This window comes from Uloborus diversus, chromosome 3 (genome assembly GCF_026930045.1).
Source record: "Uloborus diversus isolate 005 chromosome 3, Udiv.v.3.1, whole genome shotgun sequence".
Taxonomy (NCBI): domain Eukaryota; kingdom Metazoa; phylum Arthropoda; class Arachnida; order Araneae; family Uloboridae; genus Uloborus; species Uloborus diversus.
This window is the reverse complement of record NC_072733.1, coordinates 113,917,141-113,935,187: the sequence shown is the minus strand read 5'-3', so window position 1 is coordinate 113,935,187 and position 18,047 is coordinate 113,917,141. Positions and strand designations below refer to the sequence as shown.

The 18,047-nt window shown below is 32.1% G+C and overlaps 1 protein-coding gene across 1 annotated transcript in view; it reads right to left on the bottom strand.

Moving 5' to 3' along the window:
* LOC129218898 (ribonuclease 3-like) overlaps window positions 1-18,047 on the bottom strand; it is a 167,423-nt gene that overhangs the window by 99,222 nt on the left and 50,154 nt on the right. Inside the window, exons 7-10 of the mRNA XM_054853218.1 lie at window positions 16,532-16,699; window positions 14,463-14,769; window positions 3,801-4,095; window positions 441-569 (exon numbers count right to left, since the gene is read on the bottom strand). Coding sequence (XP_054709193.1) covers window positions 441-569; window positions 3,801-4,095; window positions 14,463-14,769; window positions 16,532-16,699 — 899 coding nt within the window. The remainder of the gene's footprint in view (window positions 1-440; window positions 570-3,800; window positions 4,096-14,462; window positions 14,770-16,531; window positions 16,700-18,047) is intronic.

Below are 18,047 nucleotides of genomic sequence, written 5' to 3'. Positions count from 1 at the left end.
CAAGATCTCGAGATGTTTGATTTGAGTACTCAAGTAGTGCATTTTCTGAGCTTTTCCAGAATTGAGTTGAGTCTACAGGGGTGCCCACTAAAAGGGGGGCGCATGGTGCAGCCTGCTCCATTGGCCGGTTTTTCAGAGTGTTTTTTATCTCATTTTCGAGAGGGGTGGGGGCATGGCGCAGCCTGTACCACTAAAATTTTTAGGGCCGGTGTTTTGAGAGGGTTCTTTAATCTCATTTTCAGGAGGGGGGCATGGTGCAGTCTGTGAAACCAAAATTTTTAGAAGTGGTTTTTTGAGAGTTAGCATTCTGATGGGGCAAAGATTGTTCTAAACATGGAACGTTAAATTCTTTAGTTCCATTGAATCAAACAAAAGTTAGAAGCTCCAAAAAAAGGGGGATCAACTGTACCCAGTCTTTAATAGTAAAAAACACTACTTACTTTTCCATTCTCATTTCTTGCAGTTTCATTTCTTTCTTAGATAATGCCTGTTTATCAGCAAACAAGACTTTAGGTTTGTTGGCCAACAAATGACGAAATTTTACATAATCTCTCCAAGCTTTTTGGTAGCTAAAAATTGATAATCAATGATTAATTGGAAGAAAATTTGAAGGATTCAAATAAATATGAAACAGAAAAAAAACATGTAAAATGGCAAACAAAATGAAAAAAGGAGAAAAATGAAAAAAAAAAATTGCAGAAGCTTCTTAAGAAAAAGATGGAATATTTAATGCCCCCCCCCCCCAGTGGTTAATCTATAAATCAAATCTTTTTTTTTCTTTTTTTTTCTATTTTTATAGATTTAAATGTGACTTAATTTGAAAATTGAGTATAAACTTCTGGCATACCTTGATGTTACTAATGATTTGTTTAATACTTTTATTACTTGTGTCAAATATTTCAACATTTTCTGTTACTTTTACTTTCTTCTATGTAATAAATGTATAAAAGAAAGTTTTGGATTCATGAAAATTACTGAAATTTAAAATTTTGAGGCATTTACAGTTTTTGGGGTGTGCTGAATTCGTTTTGACCATTTTTGGAAAATGTCTATCCCTGTGTCTGTACATGCATGACTGGTTTTTGATGACAACTGTAGCTCAAAAAGTGTTACATGAAATTGAATGAAGTTTGTTAATTATATGTACCCAAATGCAAATTCTTGTTGATTAGTTTTTGCTGTCTATTTCTCAAAGGGCTGTGGAACAATCAAACGTTTTGTCCCTTATGCATGAATGCTATATCTCAAGACGTAAAGGGGTGGATTTAGACAAAAATTGGTCAATAGGAAGGACAAGAGGGTGCAAGTGCCAAATTCAGTTTTGGTGGTCATGGCTCCAAAAGGGGTTGGAATAATGAAGAATATTTTCTTGTGCTTTGCAAAGGCACAGATCTATAAATTTTGGGCCCCAGCAACAAAACCTGTAGTGCCCTTCCCGAGGCCAGCAGTGTATATTTGCACAGTTAATAAGTCTTAGTGCTAGTTTTTTCTTCCAATTTCTTGGACCGTTGGGCCCTCAAAAGGATATGGGCTTTCCTGCACTGCAAGGTCGGCAGGCACACAGATCCGGGTTTGGCTTTGTGACCATTATACCTAAAGAATGTAAGTATCCAAACAAAATGTGATTTTCAGGTATGCAACAGAAGGGAGAGATGCAGATTCCTTTTTGGCAATCAAATGTTCTTTAATGTTTTTTATGACTGCTATACCTCAAGAACTAATGCAAAGATTCAGATAAAATTTCGTATACAAGTAAACCAACAAAGAAGCAGGCACTGGTTCAATTTTGGTGCCAATCAATACAAGGGAGTCGGATTTTGTTGTCATTGTTTGTGCATGCTATAATCAGCAAAATTAAATCAACAATGCGAAAGATAATTCTTTTTAAATGTTTTTACTTGCTATTGTCTCAAAAATAGTTAAGAGTTAGGGATGAAACAAGGCATAAAAAAATTTGAAATTTGTGAAGGTTTCTGTTAAGCCAGCTATCTTCTTCGAAGGACTTTAAGCAACGGAGATATTAATTAAAAACCAAATTAGCATTCTTTTGTGATTTTAGCAATGAAAATTTACCAGTACATTTACTGTGTATGATGGAATTTTTGGGGAAAATTAGTTGGGAGTTGCCAGACACAAACTATAACTCATACATCAGTGCTTTCACTGCCATATTTCTTGATTGAAGTGTTCTGACAATGTGTTCTGTTCGGCAAGGAAATAAAATGAATGAAAGCTCAGTAGCTGAGCTAAAGTAAATAACTAGTATAGAAAAATAAAGTCCAGGGGAAAGGGTTAAAGACCCTTTTCCCCCCGCACAAGGAAGATTTCGTTCAGAAGGTCTAATAAACACAACAATGTAACTTTCAATAGAAGTAGTTTTGTAGTTGGGAGGATATATTCTTTACAATGCTAATTTATAAGCAAATACAGTCTATTATCATTTAATTGTACCCTTAGAGATGAGACTAAATTCACAAAATTGGAAAAAAAAAATGTAGTTAGTTTTAAAATTTTCTCTGGACTGTAAGAAAAATAATTACCCATTAAAAAAGAGAGAGGGAACTGAATTAATGATTTTAAGAACCAAGATGCTCATACAGGAGAGAATATGAATATATTCCTTTTATAGATGAATACAAGTTACATTTCTTTTACAAATGTTTATTTTTCCACCATGAAATAAACTTACCCATTATTTTTCGACCAATGTTTCATGGAAACCGAGAACTTAGTTCGATTCAATGTGAATTTCAAAAACTTTAACATATCTCTGTTGAAAACTTAAACCATGATAAATCAATATGCTGAAATATTAAACAATGTTCTATTCATTGCATGGCTATTGCTTGAGAATTTCCAAATATTGAACCAGCTTATAGCTGTTCAGAAAAAAATATGGCATTTTTAATAAGTTATTGAAGTTGGAAGCTCAGGAATAGTTTCTATTTTCTCTCTAATATGTACAAATTCTAAGAGATAATGCAGTGGCGTATCATAGCTTTCTCCCACCTCCAGAAGATGCTGAATTCTTTGTCCCTCCCCACGCCTTTTCAAGAGTACAAATTTATCATTCATGTAGAATATTTTAAAACTCAGAAATATTAAACCATAAACAGGCTTTCTCCACCCCCCTCCCCTCCTGCAAAATGTAAAATGTCATCCAAAATGTAAAATGCATACAGGCTAAAAAGGTTAGTTAATTATTATAACTATATATCAAAGTTATAATAATTAACGAACATGTTTTAAATTTTTTAAATCAAATATTACATAACAAAAATTTTAGCATCATATTTATATTTGAAAGCTAAATTTATAGTTAAAATAAAAAGAAATTTTGCTATATTAATTTATAAGGAAACTCAGTAAACAAAAAATATAAATGTAAGAAATCTGACTCTCATAAAGAATGCAGAAAAATTGAGCATAGCAAAAAGCCTACTTACTGTAGAATCATCTAAAGAATATTTGGAAACAAATAGGAAATTATCCATGTAACAGGTTTTGATTGGAAGAAAAGATGTATTCCTTCATAGATGCACTGTTATCAGTATCAAAAGCAAAATGTTCGCAAAAAAGTGAAAATAGCAACTAATTTCTAGCAAAAGTGAACTACGACTGGAAAAAATGACTTTTATTAAAAGAGGTAACCTTCACCTTCTTCTGCTAACAAAAAGATCTTTTAACAATTTGCTGTCATTCTCAGACAATTTGTTCTTCATTAAGAAAAACATGTATTTACTTCATACATGTTTTATTGTAATTAAGATATTTTGGAGTAATATTATTATAACACTCACTTTGGGTTTCCAGCATAACTAAGCTGTGGCGGTCGAACTCCAAAATGCACAATAACTGGAAAATCTGAAGTTTTTGACTCGCATTGTTCTCTATCCAATTGATCAACACGTATGGAAGATGGCTTCATACCAGGACAAGTCACAATCATTCCTTTCACTTCATCAGCGACACTTTGCCATTCGTGGCTACTTTTAGCTAAAATTTCAGGCAGTTTTGCTTCATCAACAAGAATTTTATTTGCATCTAGGAGGTACTGTAACACAACATTTAGTGATAGCAATTCTTTTGTTTTACCTAAAAAGGAGACCAAATTTTATATTTTTAATTTTAATTTTATTATGTTAACATGGTTTTGAATGTTTAAAGTTAATGTCAACTAAATAAACATTTATATTGCTTTCATTGCGTTTATATTGTCATATGGATACTTGATCCCTGGAATCATGTATCCCTCTAAACAGAGGGATCAAGTATCCCTAATATGTGATTTTTGCAAACATACTTGTTCTATTATGAACAATCAGTGGCAGTTTACTGAAAATATGTCTCAATTATTAAAGACTGTCTATACTTTAACATTACACTTTTTTTTTAAGTTGTATTTAACGGATAATGTAAACTTCGGAAAGCCTTCCTAAAAAAAGTTTCCCTTGTCACATTCAGAGGATCATTTCTTGAGCTAAAACAAAATGACTGAAAAAAATAAAATGTTGCCAGTTTTTATGTACAACTTTAAAATAATTTTCAGGTTTCAAATTTCTACTTAATGATTTTGTTACATTTTTGGCTATGGGATCATGTATCCCTAGTCTCCTCCATATTTTTCTGAGAATGAATTGGTATTCTCATTCGAAGTTTCAATTTTCATATGTTCATCAATCGAGAAAATGTGTAAAACTTATAAGCATTTAAAAAACCATCACTAAAATTTAAAATCCAGTAAGTTACACTTAAAACAATAGAGAAAGTGTATTACATGTTCTAAAACCCCCTGAGTAGCCTGAATGCAATGCTTGAGCACTTCTGAAAGCTTTAGTCATGCACTCAAAACCTAAAAGTTACAAAAAAAGCACTCCAAAGAAGAAAGCAACGAAAAATATAACAGTATTTATGCATTCTGCACGACTTTAAAAGGGGTGACAGTAACTTGTATGAACCACATGGTGACTCATGACAGTGATGTAAGTTAAGCTGCTCAAGAGCGTGCACAGAAATTTTGGGGCCCGACACAAATAACTTTTACGAGATCCTCCTCATATTGTTTACCCCTATATCACTTACCCCCTCCCCCCCCCCCATCATTTTAAAAATATTGAGCTGCCTTCAACCTCAGGCCCGAGCCAACAAGTGCCCCTTCTCCCCCCCCCCCTCCGGCACGCCCTGAAGCTGCTCATGTTTTTGAAATCTTCTTTAAAATGAGAGGTAAAATTAGCGAAGTTATCCAAACACTTTTACTGAGACTGCAACTTGGTGAAATGAGGAAATCAAGCACTATTCACACCTTGCTGTAATGAATCAAATTCACTGATACAGTGAACAACGTTAATGAAGCAACAAAGCAAGTCATCAATGCAAGTTAAATTGGATACAGCAAAACACATATCAAACAGGCATTGTCCGAAATTTGCAGTTCTTGAGCAAAACCCCAGCATAAGAGAAGAAAAATCTATTTCAGAAGGTGATGAAGTTAATGCTGATCTTTTTCTAACTTTCCACAATTTCTTAATTTTAGTAAAACTAATTGAAGTGGAGTCACAGCATGTGTTTTCATCAAGTGTATTATTTTTAGAGTAAAAATCCTTTACCATCCCATACGAGCGGCACACTTTGCTTAGCAAACAATAGTTGCTAATTAGGATCTGACTTTGTAGTGCTTTACATTTTTTGAACAGAATTCAAGAAGACTACTAATTCAAGTAATAAAAGCAGTCTAAAAAGCACACCTTTTTCTCTGTCATAAGAATTTATTTTTTGAAGAATAAAGGATCATGCGGGATTGGCACTTTACAATCCCGAAATCCCACGGGACTGAATTCGGCGCTGGATTGGAATCCCTATTTACAATCCCCACTAAAATTGGTAAATGTGATAAATTATTCAATATTTAGCCATATTAATCAAATTTACCGGTTAAGTTATACAATCCTGGACTCGTAATGGGGAGTATAATAAAAGTCGATACTTAGCCAAAATTCTTTCAGTTTGCGCAGCTACTTGGTTTTTAGCAATGAGGGCTCTATGTCCGAGGCACTTGTCTGCGTCTGCGTATTTATTGACCATGTTAGTAGGATTTTGATTTCAATTCAATACAGAAAAACCTCACTAATCCAAACCCTATTAAACTTTATTTCAATTAATCCGGACAGCTATTTAAATGTACACTGTATAAATGAAATACGATATAGTATAACAATGAATCTTTGTAAGCCATAATTTGTACTTTTGTTATGCATTTTTAAAATTTTCTCTTTAGTTTTATGCTTTATTCTCTTGAATTAAAATATAATTTTTACTACTTCAGTAGTTTGTGCACCTTGGCTCAATTTTTTTGGTTATTTAAGAAATTCAAGAAAGTACACGTCGCGAAACTCAGTCCCCTGAATCGTGACAAAAACAAATGCAACATGTTAGAGATGAAAATCGAATTAGTAGACTTTCTTTTTTTGGTGCTGATTGCACAGGTTTATTTTGATGAGGACTACAATCTGAGTGTCTTGCCTACATTACGCATAATAAACTTTTTATTGCAGTACAGAATACAAATAAAGAACACATGAAAGAATTTACAACAGAAAGAGGGGAAAGTACGTCTGGAGCGAGGGTGTCTTGACCCACTGCCTCAAGTGGGAGAAGCAACCGCTTAGACCACTTGGCCACTGAGATCCCAATTAGTAGACTTAGTAAGCAAAAAAATTCAGGCAGCGAAAACTACCTGCATTTGTCGCACACAGGTAGCGTGCGACACAGTGTGCAAAACCTAACGTGCGGCGATCCCGAACTGACAAAATATGGCAACTGGATGTTGATATGGTGAATTTTGATTACTGTCATGTGTTTAGTGACACTCCCAAAGTTAAGACAAATCAATTGATGTAAGAATTACCAAAATTGGCCAAGGCGTTTAGCCTGTAGAACGCCACATAGGAACAGACATACATACATAGACTGATAAACATATTACCCCTGCTTTGCGTCCCGCATGCGCAGTCGGGTAAAAATAAAGACCCCCCCACTGACTCTACGGCCTTTGTTGATTTCAAAAAATTATTTGAGAGCTTGTTCTCGTCAACTCCACTTTTTTCTGTTGATAATATCGAGTTGACATTCCTGCCCTTGTAAAGAAAACGGATCGGCCTCAGTTTTCCCATTAAAATGTGAGCAAATTGTTTTATAATTTATAATCCAACTATTAAGTGTTATTGAATAAGAGGTTGTTGTTCAACTTTTTCAAACTGCGGCCCGCCAGGTGATCAGCGACCGAAATTTCAGCCCGTGGGCTCTTTGCAGTTGGACAGTAGGGTGTATTGAAAAAAACTTTTTTTCGAAATTCAATTTGGTCTTTTGATGAAAAGTTGCCCCTACCGACCCACATACTACATAAAAAAATTTCATACGAATCAAAAAATATTTAGATGTCCCACACAAGGCCTAAAGTTTTTCATTTTCTTTAAAAAATATGTTTTTTTTAATTTTTTTTTAAATTTAGAACAAATGTTAAAAAAATTTCCAGTTGAAAAATGTACATAGTGAAGTCGGAGAAAAGGTAAGGGGGAAAAAAACTATCATAAACCATATATAGGTCTCCTGCATTTATTCTAAACATGTGTGATTCTCACAACAAAAAAAAGCATTTTACGAGGCCATGTGGCTTGGTTAGAAACTTGTTTATGAATCTAGATTCTAACTGAATCAACACTTAAGACTGGGAATCATCTGTGATTTATGTGGGGTAAAGTAATATAAACTATAAGCAAACTATGAGCATCTCATCAAACAGTGCCTGCGTGATATGCGTGGTACCATAAACGCATCTCATGTGATCTTCACTCACCGCAGCTTTTTTTTCTCTATTGACTTATAGTTTTACGTTATAGTAACTACAGCATATTACTGTTAACAGTTTATTTAGTGGTATATTTGTCTTGTTTAGTGAATGTGCGGTGAAGTTTGTTGGTTTTAGTTATGTGTAGAGTACGTCAATCGACAAGAAAATCTACGGAATTGCCGATGATCAGCCAACCCAAAGATATAAGTACTATGAACGTTCTTCCCATGAAACTGGATGTTTTGAATGGACTCGAGTTTTATGTCGGAGGAATGCTGTCAGCCAAAAGAATGGATGATTGCTATGCCGAGTGGCTCTAAAGCTTAAGGGGTTACAGTACCTCAAAAATGATGAAACGATCAAAAAAATTTTTATTGCTTATTTCAAAACTAAAAACTATTCTGAACACAGAGGAAAAGTTTCATTGCTTTAGTTCAAATATTTAAAAAGTTATGAGTGGTTTTAGGCCATGCTCGCAATGTGTTCTTATGCAAAAGAAAAACTTTAAATTGCTTTTTCTCGATGATGGTTTTTTTTGTGTTTACATGTCATTAGAATCCCTAAGAATTTTTTTCTACTAAAGATACAGCTTAAAAGTAATACTTTTTGCAATTGGGATAACATATTTGACAAAACTGTGCATTGGATAAGCATTTTATAAATTACTCAAATGTTTAGAGCATGTTAAACCTTTGAAAACCAAATTTTTTTTTAAAAACTTTGATTTTTTACACAATTAATCACAGAAAATTTTCTAATAAACTCATTGGCAAATGAATGCACAGATTTTTAGCGATGATTATAATGATCGTTTAGCAAAAACTTTTTTTAAACTAGTGCAAAAATAAAAAAGCCTTAGGGATTTTTAAAAAATGATCCTCAATTTTTTGAATTTTTAAAAAAAGTAGGCAATATTTTTAAATTTTGAAAATAAATTATTGATTACAAAATAAGTATGCATGTTATGTTTTCAAAAAAATATAAAATTAACTTAAATTTTAAAAAAATGTTTGAAAGGTACTGTGACCCCTTAAGGAGTTGTGGATGAGAGCTTCTATTCCGACTTCTAGCAGAATGAACATTTTGTAGATGATTTTAAGGTTACATCAAAAATGAGAAAACATTAAAAAATCCTCAGGAGCTAGCAGGAAGCATTCAAACAGCTTCAAAGCATCTACAAAGTTGTTCAAGTCTGATATTGAAAACAGTATATTTGATATTTGTTCTTGCAAATGTCAAGTTAACAACTGTCGGTGTCCAGCTGCCAAAAAGGTTCCTCCATTAGAGCGTACATTTTTGAATGGCCAGCGGGGTTTAAGACGTATGAGTATAGGAAATACAGATAAAAAAGAAAGTAAAAAGCTAGAAAAACGAAAGGAAAGACAGTTTAGATCTTTGAAACTACTAAACGTAAACTTGGAAGAAACTAAAAATATCGAATAAAAAAGTCAAATCATCTTACTGACAAATTTTATTCAGAATGTGACTCAATGTCTCAAGAATCAGGCGAGCAAAGTGAATATGAGGAAGTGCATCATAAAAAAAGACCAGAAAAATGTTTCTACTATTTCAATAAAACAAAAATTGCCAAATATCCTCCCCTCCTTTGCAAGAGCTTGTGACCGCAGATTCGTTTCTAACAGAGCTGGTGCTCAGCTAGCTACTGCTCTTTTGAAAGATATCAGTGTAGTTAATTGTGAAAATCAAGCAGCTATAACAGACAAATCTAGGATTTTCCGCGAAAGAAAAAAATCTCGTCAACGTACGAGCTCAATGCGCACTTCTGCACTACTAGCTTTATTCTTTGATGGACAAAAGGATGAAACAATTACCAAAGAAATGGTAAGAGGAAAATTAGTGCGAAAAGTTGTAGAAGAAGAACACATATCTTTGGTTGAGGAACGGGACTCAAAATATTTCGGACAAGTTGCTCCAATAAATGGCTCAGGAAAAGAAATTGTAGCTTCAATTTTATGATTTAGGGAAGAAAGCGCAATTGATACAAAGAACATAAAAGCTATCGGTTGTGATGGCACATCAGTTAATACTGGCACATCAAATGATGCTATTAGACTTCTAGAAAAGTCTTTAGAACACCCACCACAAGCAGCGGTATGTTTACTTCATTTGAATGAATTACCACTTAGAAAGTTAATGGTGGCTCTCGATGGGTGGACTACTGGACCTAATTCTTTTAAATGACCTATTGGGAAACTCTTACAATCTTGTCAAGATTTGTCAGTCATGAACTTTCAGAAAATAGAAAGTGTTTTATCAGAAATTGATGTCAAAGAATTGAGTACAGTTCAGAAATACTTATGGGATATGTCTAAAGCTATAATGCCTGGCAAATGTTCTCCAAATTTAGCAGAGAGGAACCTTGGAAACATCTCCCACGCAAGATGCTCACGATGGCAAACAGTCTTGAGGTTATACATTGCAACAAATGATCCAAGTTCAGAGTTAACCAAATTAACAGAATTTATAACAAAGGTGTATGCACCCTGCTGGTTTACAATCAAATCTGAGTATACAATTATTCATGCATCTAAGAATTTTTTAAGATCATAAATTGCAGCAAATATTTGGATAAAGATCTTAAGAATGTTGTCCATTCAACATTGCAAAGAAATGCTTTCATGGCTCATCCAAAGCATCTCCTTTGTAGGAATGCTGTTCGACCAATGTAAACATATTAGATTACTTGCACTCAAGAAGATTAAAAAAGCACGTCAAACTAAGCAAACTGAGGTATGAGTCTTTAAACGCCCTAAAGTTAACTTTGAAGCTGAAGATTAAGTGGATTTAATTAATTGGCAATCTACAGCAATTACGGAACCACCCCTCGTTATTGATATAAGCATTGCAGAGCTGGAATTGATATCTGAAACTGGACTTAGTGACAGAAAAGAGTTTAGGATTCCATCCCACACACAAGCAGTAGAGAGAATTGTTAAAGAGGTCACGGAAGCTTCAAAATGCGTACACGGCTCAAAGGAAAGGGATTGCTTTATTCCGTCAAGGCTCATAGATAGAAAAGAACTTCCACAGTTTGAAACAAAAAGCTATTTTAACTTGACTACTACGGATTAATATGAACTGTAAAAGAGGCTTAAGTAAGATAATTTAGTTTAATTGGAGGAAAATCATTTCTTTAAATTCTGATAAATCTATTCTGAAAAAGAATGATAATTTTTTTAAATTAATTAATTATTAGTTCCTTAGATATCTAAAGTTTTCTTTAAATTTTCCGAAATAGTTTATTTTGATAAAGTTTGTAAGCAATGATAGCTTGATATAAAATCATTTGTTTCAGGCTGAAAAAGCCTCCAGCAAAACTCACGCATTCTTTTAGAGCTGTTTAAAAACAGTAGTATGGAAAAAGCTTGATATTATATGATTAATACATATAATATTCTACACATGTGTTGGTGTTTCGTTTTTTGTACTTAATTCTTGTAATTTCATACTTCTATGTAATAAAAATGAAAACAATATTTGCAAGATTATTTCATAAAACTTCACATAACTAATCTTATAATGTAACCAGAAAATAAATTTAAATATTTTTTTATCTATAAAACATAAAGAAATAAACCAAAAAATCTTTATAATCAAAAAAATTTTAACCAACGTTTGCAAAAATATTTCTTAAAAGCTAATACATTTATATTGAAAATTCTAACTTGAACTTTAAAATATCCTTACTTTTACGTACTATGCGGGAACCTAAATGCCGCATGAGGGCAAAACCTTTTATTTGACGATAATTCCCCAGGCTTTATTACTCACAATTTTCAACCTGAAAAAAGGTTTAGAAATTTTTCTCTTATTTAAAAAAATTAGAAAAAAGGTTTTTTCTTTTGAAGAAAATTATAAACTTTAGGCCTCTTAGGGAGATCTAAATACTTTTTGGTTTGAATGAAATTTTATGTGTAGTATGTGGGTCGGTAGGGGCAACTTTTTATCAATAGACCAAATTGAATTTCGAAAAAAGTTTTTTTTTGATACACCCTATTGGACAGCCCTGAATTAAGCAATTCAAGATTTATTTGGGGAAATTTATCAGAATTACAATATTTGTATTTTTAATAAACTCTGACAATTCTGAGTTTCATCCCCCCCCCCTAGAAAAGTGCAATCTGGGGTGGACCACTCCATCCGTTCCCTCCCGCAGTGATGCTTTTGGATTACATTTTTTTGATAGATCATCTAATTTGTTTGTTCTAAGTTACTTAATAAAAGTAAAGTAAAGCAACACCAATTTTTAAATTTTTTTTGAGGGAAATATTTTTGTAAGCTTTGATAAATGTCAAACCTTATTTTAATTGTAAAAGTAAATTTCAGCATTGAAATTATCATTTTTTTTTTTTTTTTTTTGGAATTAAATCTTTGTTACTCTACGAAATTATTCAAATTTATTACATTCCCCATCACAAGGCAGGGATTACATAAACAAACCGATAAATGTGACAAATATTGAATAATTGACCACATTTACCCAGTTTATTGATATTGTGTATAATCACTGGTAATTATATACAATTACCAATTTATCACATCGACCATAACATAAATATAAGGAGGGTCAAGAATGTATGGAACCGTATCGAAAGAGGTCAGCAATGTTCAAGAGGAAACAAATCACATTGCATTACAATAATACCAGACTAAGTACAGTTTCGGCGACATGTCAGAAATTAATAGAACTAGGCTGGGAATTTTTTTCACATTCACCCTACTCTGCCGACCTTTCAACCTTCGGTTTTTACTTATTACTTTCTTTGCAGAATCTTTTGGCAAGAAAATATATTCAAATACGAAGAGCACCACTTGATTACACAGCACCACTTGACTTATTTGCTTCCATAGACAAGACATTGTTTAAAAATGGGATTTAAAAAAGAACCATCATGTTGGCAGCAATGATTTTAAAAATATATATTGTACAATTAAAATTGATAATGGTATTTAAAACTGCATCATTTTTTTCTCTTCATAAATGGACAGGATTTTCTGGTAGACTTAATGTATATTTATATAAACCATATTCAGGGGTATCTGCTACATTTCAAGTTTTGAAATCCATGACTGAATGACTTTTGCTTGTAACTTTCCATGACTCACAGGATTCAATTTTTCCAGAAGAAGCATCGATTTTTCACAAGAACATCTAAATTTGTACTTCGTGAAAATTAAATTGCAACCCTCTGATCTAGGCTTTGAACATGTGTTTCTAAAAATTCAAATTAAAGTGAAATGTAACTAGATGTAAATATTATTATGAAAAAAAATAAAGAAAGAAAGAAAAACAGATTATGCAACATGAGTAGTGACACACACGAAATAATTACAGAGTTTTAACTTTATAATTTTGCAACCAAGGGCAACATTTATAAATATAAATATTTGAAAATATTTTTTGTATTCCAATGAATCATACAAAATTTTTATGGCAACTAAGAATTTACATGTAAATATATTTATTATTTTTTTCCGAAAAATCTGTTGTGACACACTCACACAATAATTTTTCAATCACTAAAAACACTGAAAAAAAGTTTTAGTTGTAAAATGATTTTTCAAAATAAAAGAAGCTTCAAACATGCAGCAAAAATGATGCAAAACCACTAGTAGATAGTGAAGCATTAAAGCTTGATTTTTTTTCTTTTGCATTTTTTAAAAATAAATATTTCATTTTATAAAAATAATGAATATAAAACTTATTTTTTCTAAGCTAGTAGTTTTTAAAAAAATCTGTGACTAGCAACAGTTTAGTAAATACTAAAATTATGTTTGCAAGAAATAAAATAAACAAATAATCAGAAATAATAAAATATTTAACTAAAGTATTTAATAATTAACTTACCAGGCATTACCAGATATACTGCTGCAAATGTTTTAGAATAGGCTACAAATAATGAAAAAAATCCCTGATTTCTTTATTTTAACAATGTTAAATTTCCTTAATTAATTCTTTAGACCAATTTTATTTTCTAAAATAGTCATTAGCTTAAGATACTGCTGAAAATTAATGATAATTTTTATGAGTCTTTTGAATCAACTGGGATGCAAATGACTTAAAATTTTGGAGTCCTCAACTACATAATTAGACAAATAAGGTAGTTAAAAATAATGTTAAACACAAAATTATAAACGTCCAAACGTTAGAATAACATCATAAAGAAAACTAAAAGAGTGTTATAGCAGCGGATGCAATCGGATTTCGAAAAGTGAAAAATCGGGACTAGCAGGTAAAAGCATAAGAAACAGCTAAGATGCATAAATTTTGCACCTCATTTATAGAATTTGATAAATATGCATGTTTCTGAACCCAAAATCCATGACCAAATATCAGTTTCCATGACTTTTGAGCATTTTTTGCTGGAAATCATGACTTTCATGACCATTTTCAATCATAGTCTAAATCCATGACTTTCTCTGACTTTCCATATGCGCGGACACCCTGTATATTACTTTTATAATAATGTTCTACTATTATTAATATAATAATACACAACCGTTTCATTTGAAAAAATAAACATACAAAAAAACCAATGTAATAACCACAGATCATCTCTTACATTACTGTTAAACTCAACTGACAGGAACCTACCATGTACTTCTCGTGCAAACCTTGGCAAAAAATGGAAGCGAGGACAACCATCTGGATCATCATGAGCCTTCCAATTCAAATCTACAAGTTCTAAAATTTCCACTATTAGAAACTTTGAAAATAATTCCAGTCCCTCAATTGTAAAATTAAGTGGGCTTTCTTCTTTCAGGTACAAGATGGTATATTCATAGTTAAAACGAATAACTTTACAATTTGGGAGATTGGGTAAAGGTGAATGAGAAAACATAGAAAATCCCTCAAAAACATAATCTTTTCCATTGTGAGATATGATTGTTGGAGAGCTAGTCTAAAAAGAAAAAAAAAATCAGAATTTTATAATACTCAACATGTTTTAAATTGTAGATGGAATCTATAGCATAGCATGAGTACTGTAGTTGAAGGGAAGTGCAGGGAAACACCATTCCCCACAAAAATTAGTTTATTATTGTCAAAATAATGCAAATTTATACTAAATTGGTTTCAAATCACTTTCTTTTAAATAAAATAGCTGCCTACTTTTTGAATTGAAGCAGGCATTAGTAATCTAAACTGACCTTTTTATTTTGGCCTGTCAAAATTTGTCAACTCTGTAAAAAGCGAGTAGAGGTTGGACCCACTAAGCATTTTTTTTCCAACTACAGCACTGCATAACATACAGATTAAGGCATCAAATGTGCTTAATCATAAAACAATGAGTAATTTACTATAACCTTATAATGTGAGACATTTTTACCCCCTTAAAGTTATGTAACTTCAATGACAAGAAACATCAAGATTGTAAAATAGTGAAATTCTTCAAATATTAATTTGAGAAAATATATATTTGCTGAACCTCTAAACTCAACATCTTGTTTTCTGGCCAAAATCACTAAGAGAGGTGATGACTTAATAGAGGATGCTAAGAAATAACCAATAATGTTCAGTAAATTACCGCCCATTAGCCAGGGCTAAAGCAGAAAAAGAGGTTTTCCATCTCCAGCTCAGTCACTTTCCTATGCCGGGCTGAGTGCAAATAAGCATGAAACTGCAGTCCTCGGCTGGAAATGACTGAGTTGGCGGTGTATTTCATGTAACCAATATTATTGTTGAAAAGGGCAGAAGTATCATAAAATTTAAAAATATGCAAACATTGATAAAATTTTACTCATATTCATTTTATTATGAAAAAAATTGCAGTTTCCTGTTTAATTTGTGACTTTTGAAAACTAATTTTCAGTTCTTAAAAAAATTTTAAATAACTGCACCAATGACCATTCAGTTAATTGTTTTCAAAAGTACACAAAAAAAAAAAAAAAAAAAGTTCTCAGAAGTAAGATAAGGCAACACCTTTGTGATTGTGAAAACTAACCAATTTGATAATCAAGTGTCAAAAGCTTAAAAAAATTTTTAAGAAGAAAATGCGGTTGACTTCAAAGACAGGCATTTGAATGCGCTTCTTAATGGAGGTCAATTAAGCATAAGGTTAAAGAGCGAAATTCTGTTCCATGAAATATTGGTCTTTTCCAAAGGTGGTGGGCTTAAAGGTTCACTGAAAATACATATACATTTATATGTTTTCATAATGAAGAAGATCAGAAAAAAAAATCTTGCAGATGTGAATAATTTTGACTCTTTACAATGACTAAACAGCCAACTTAATAGTTTGCCAACTCAAATAAAAATACGAAACGTAGACATACGAATGTTTCTTAAAAGTTCAGATTTAGTTACAACAAGGTCAATAAAGAAGAATGTTACATAGCTGCAACAACTTCCCTATATGCAATTCATATGTGAATGCAAACAAAATGTGTTTACAAAGGGTAAAAAATCTGTCAATTATATTATAATAATTTTTATAAGTTGTCACAAAATTTCCTAAGTTTTGAAACATATTTTCTTGAGAAGGAATTCAAATTCTTTACAGATAAAAAGATGTTGTCAAAAGTCTTTTTATACATAGGTCTATGTTTTACATTGAAAAAGAGATTCTCTATATTCTTGAAACTCATGTCTGCAATTTTTGTAATAACTGCAATTTTAACTTTGTTTCTTAACACATTCAATAGTTTATAAAATCAAAAAATTACCAGAAAATTTGTGTGAGGGTTCATAGTTATTCTATAATGATGTAATCTGTCTGCATTATTACTCAAGGGATTACATAAAGGCAAATGGTCTTCCCCGGCATAGATACCATGACGAATTCCAGAACGTCTAGCTTTGGCACTGCATCTACACAAAGGGCCATCATTCATCTGAAAAAAAAATTGTTTTTGTGAAAAGATAATAAAAAAAATCAGCAGTTAATAAATAATTTTGTTGTGCAAATCAATAATAACAGCATTAAGAAAGCAACTGGGCAGGGTATTTCAGATATACACAGACCACTTACAGTACAAACTAACCTTTTTTTAAAGTACAGTACAACCTTTATTTACCAGGTTAATTGCGACTAAATGTCAGTCAGTAAAAGAGAAACAGAATTGATTGAGGGAGATTGGAATATTAACAAATTAGTTAATATATACAGTGAAGCACCGTTTATAAGTTTCTCTTTTATATGTTTTTATCAATTATACATTTTTAAAATTTGTCCCTGCAAAGTCTAATGCACATTAACCTACACCTATTATACGTTTTCTCGTTTGTACGTTTTTTCATACAGTCCCTTCAAAAACGTATAAACGGTGCTTCACTGTATATATGTTTATTCATCTAAATTTTTTTTTAAGAGAATAGAAATATTAGGCATGTTTAAACAAAGAAAAATTGATAGACATCGGTAAACGATATTTATCCGCGTTCTCATTCCTAATGTAATGTAATATAAAATTAACTTTATTCAAATTAGATTAACTTCTCAACTCTTTCAGCACGTGTAAAGTTTCAGTTTTAGGTTGACATCCTTTGATGCCCAATCATATGCAAATGAGGCATGTATAAATAGTGAACGATTCCAATCGTTCTCTCTCTCTTCTTTTGTGTTCGTCAGCCTCTTGTGAGTTAGATACGATAGGTGTTGGGGAGTTGCGAACTCCGCCTCCACTTATGGCCGGGTTTTATTCTTAAGAACTTATTTTTGTTAGTTTATTTATTTTAGTTACTATGGACCAATAAATTTTTGGTAAGATTTTAACAAGTTTCCAATGTTCATTTCTTCACATTAACATTTGATTCTGCACCTTCCACTGTGTGATATTATCTCTGCTTGTATAAGCATGCAACATTGTTGACTGACTTACGAAATTTAGCCCTTCGGCTTTTCGTTTAAACATCGTAAGTTATCATAAGGGTTATGGGCCCAGCCCTACCCAATTGTATCATAATAATTACGTGTTCAGTATCATGAGTAATATAAATGTATTAAGATGTTTTCGAATTTTCAGCAGAGTAGAGTATTAGACTTCGTGTTTTTGTGATGAAATGGAATGTTGTAACTGACTTGTCTTTTTGCTGAATCGGTAGATGACAAGTGTTTGGAAATCTTTTCAAATTGTTTTCCCCGCATCGGCGTTGAATGAAGACTGTGAAAATAGAAGTTTTTCTTTTACTTTTTGGAAATTTGTATCGAATCTTTAAGCCATGTGTAGTGTAAACTTTTCT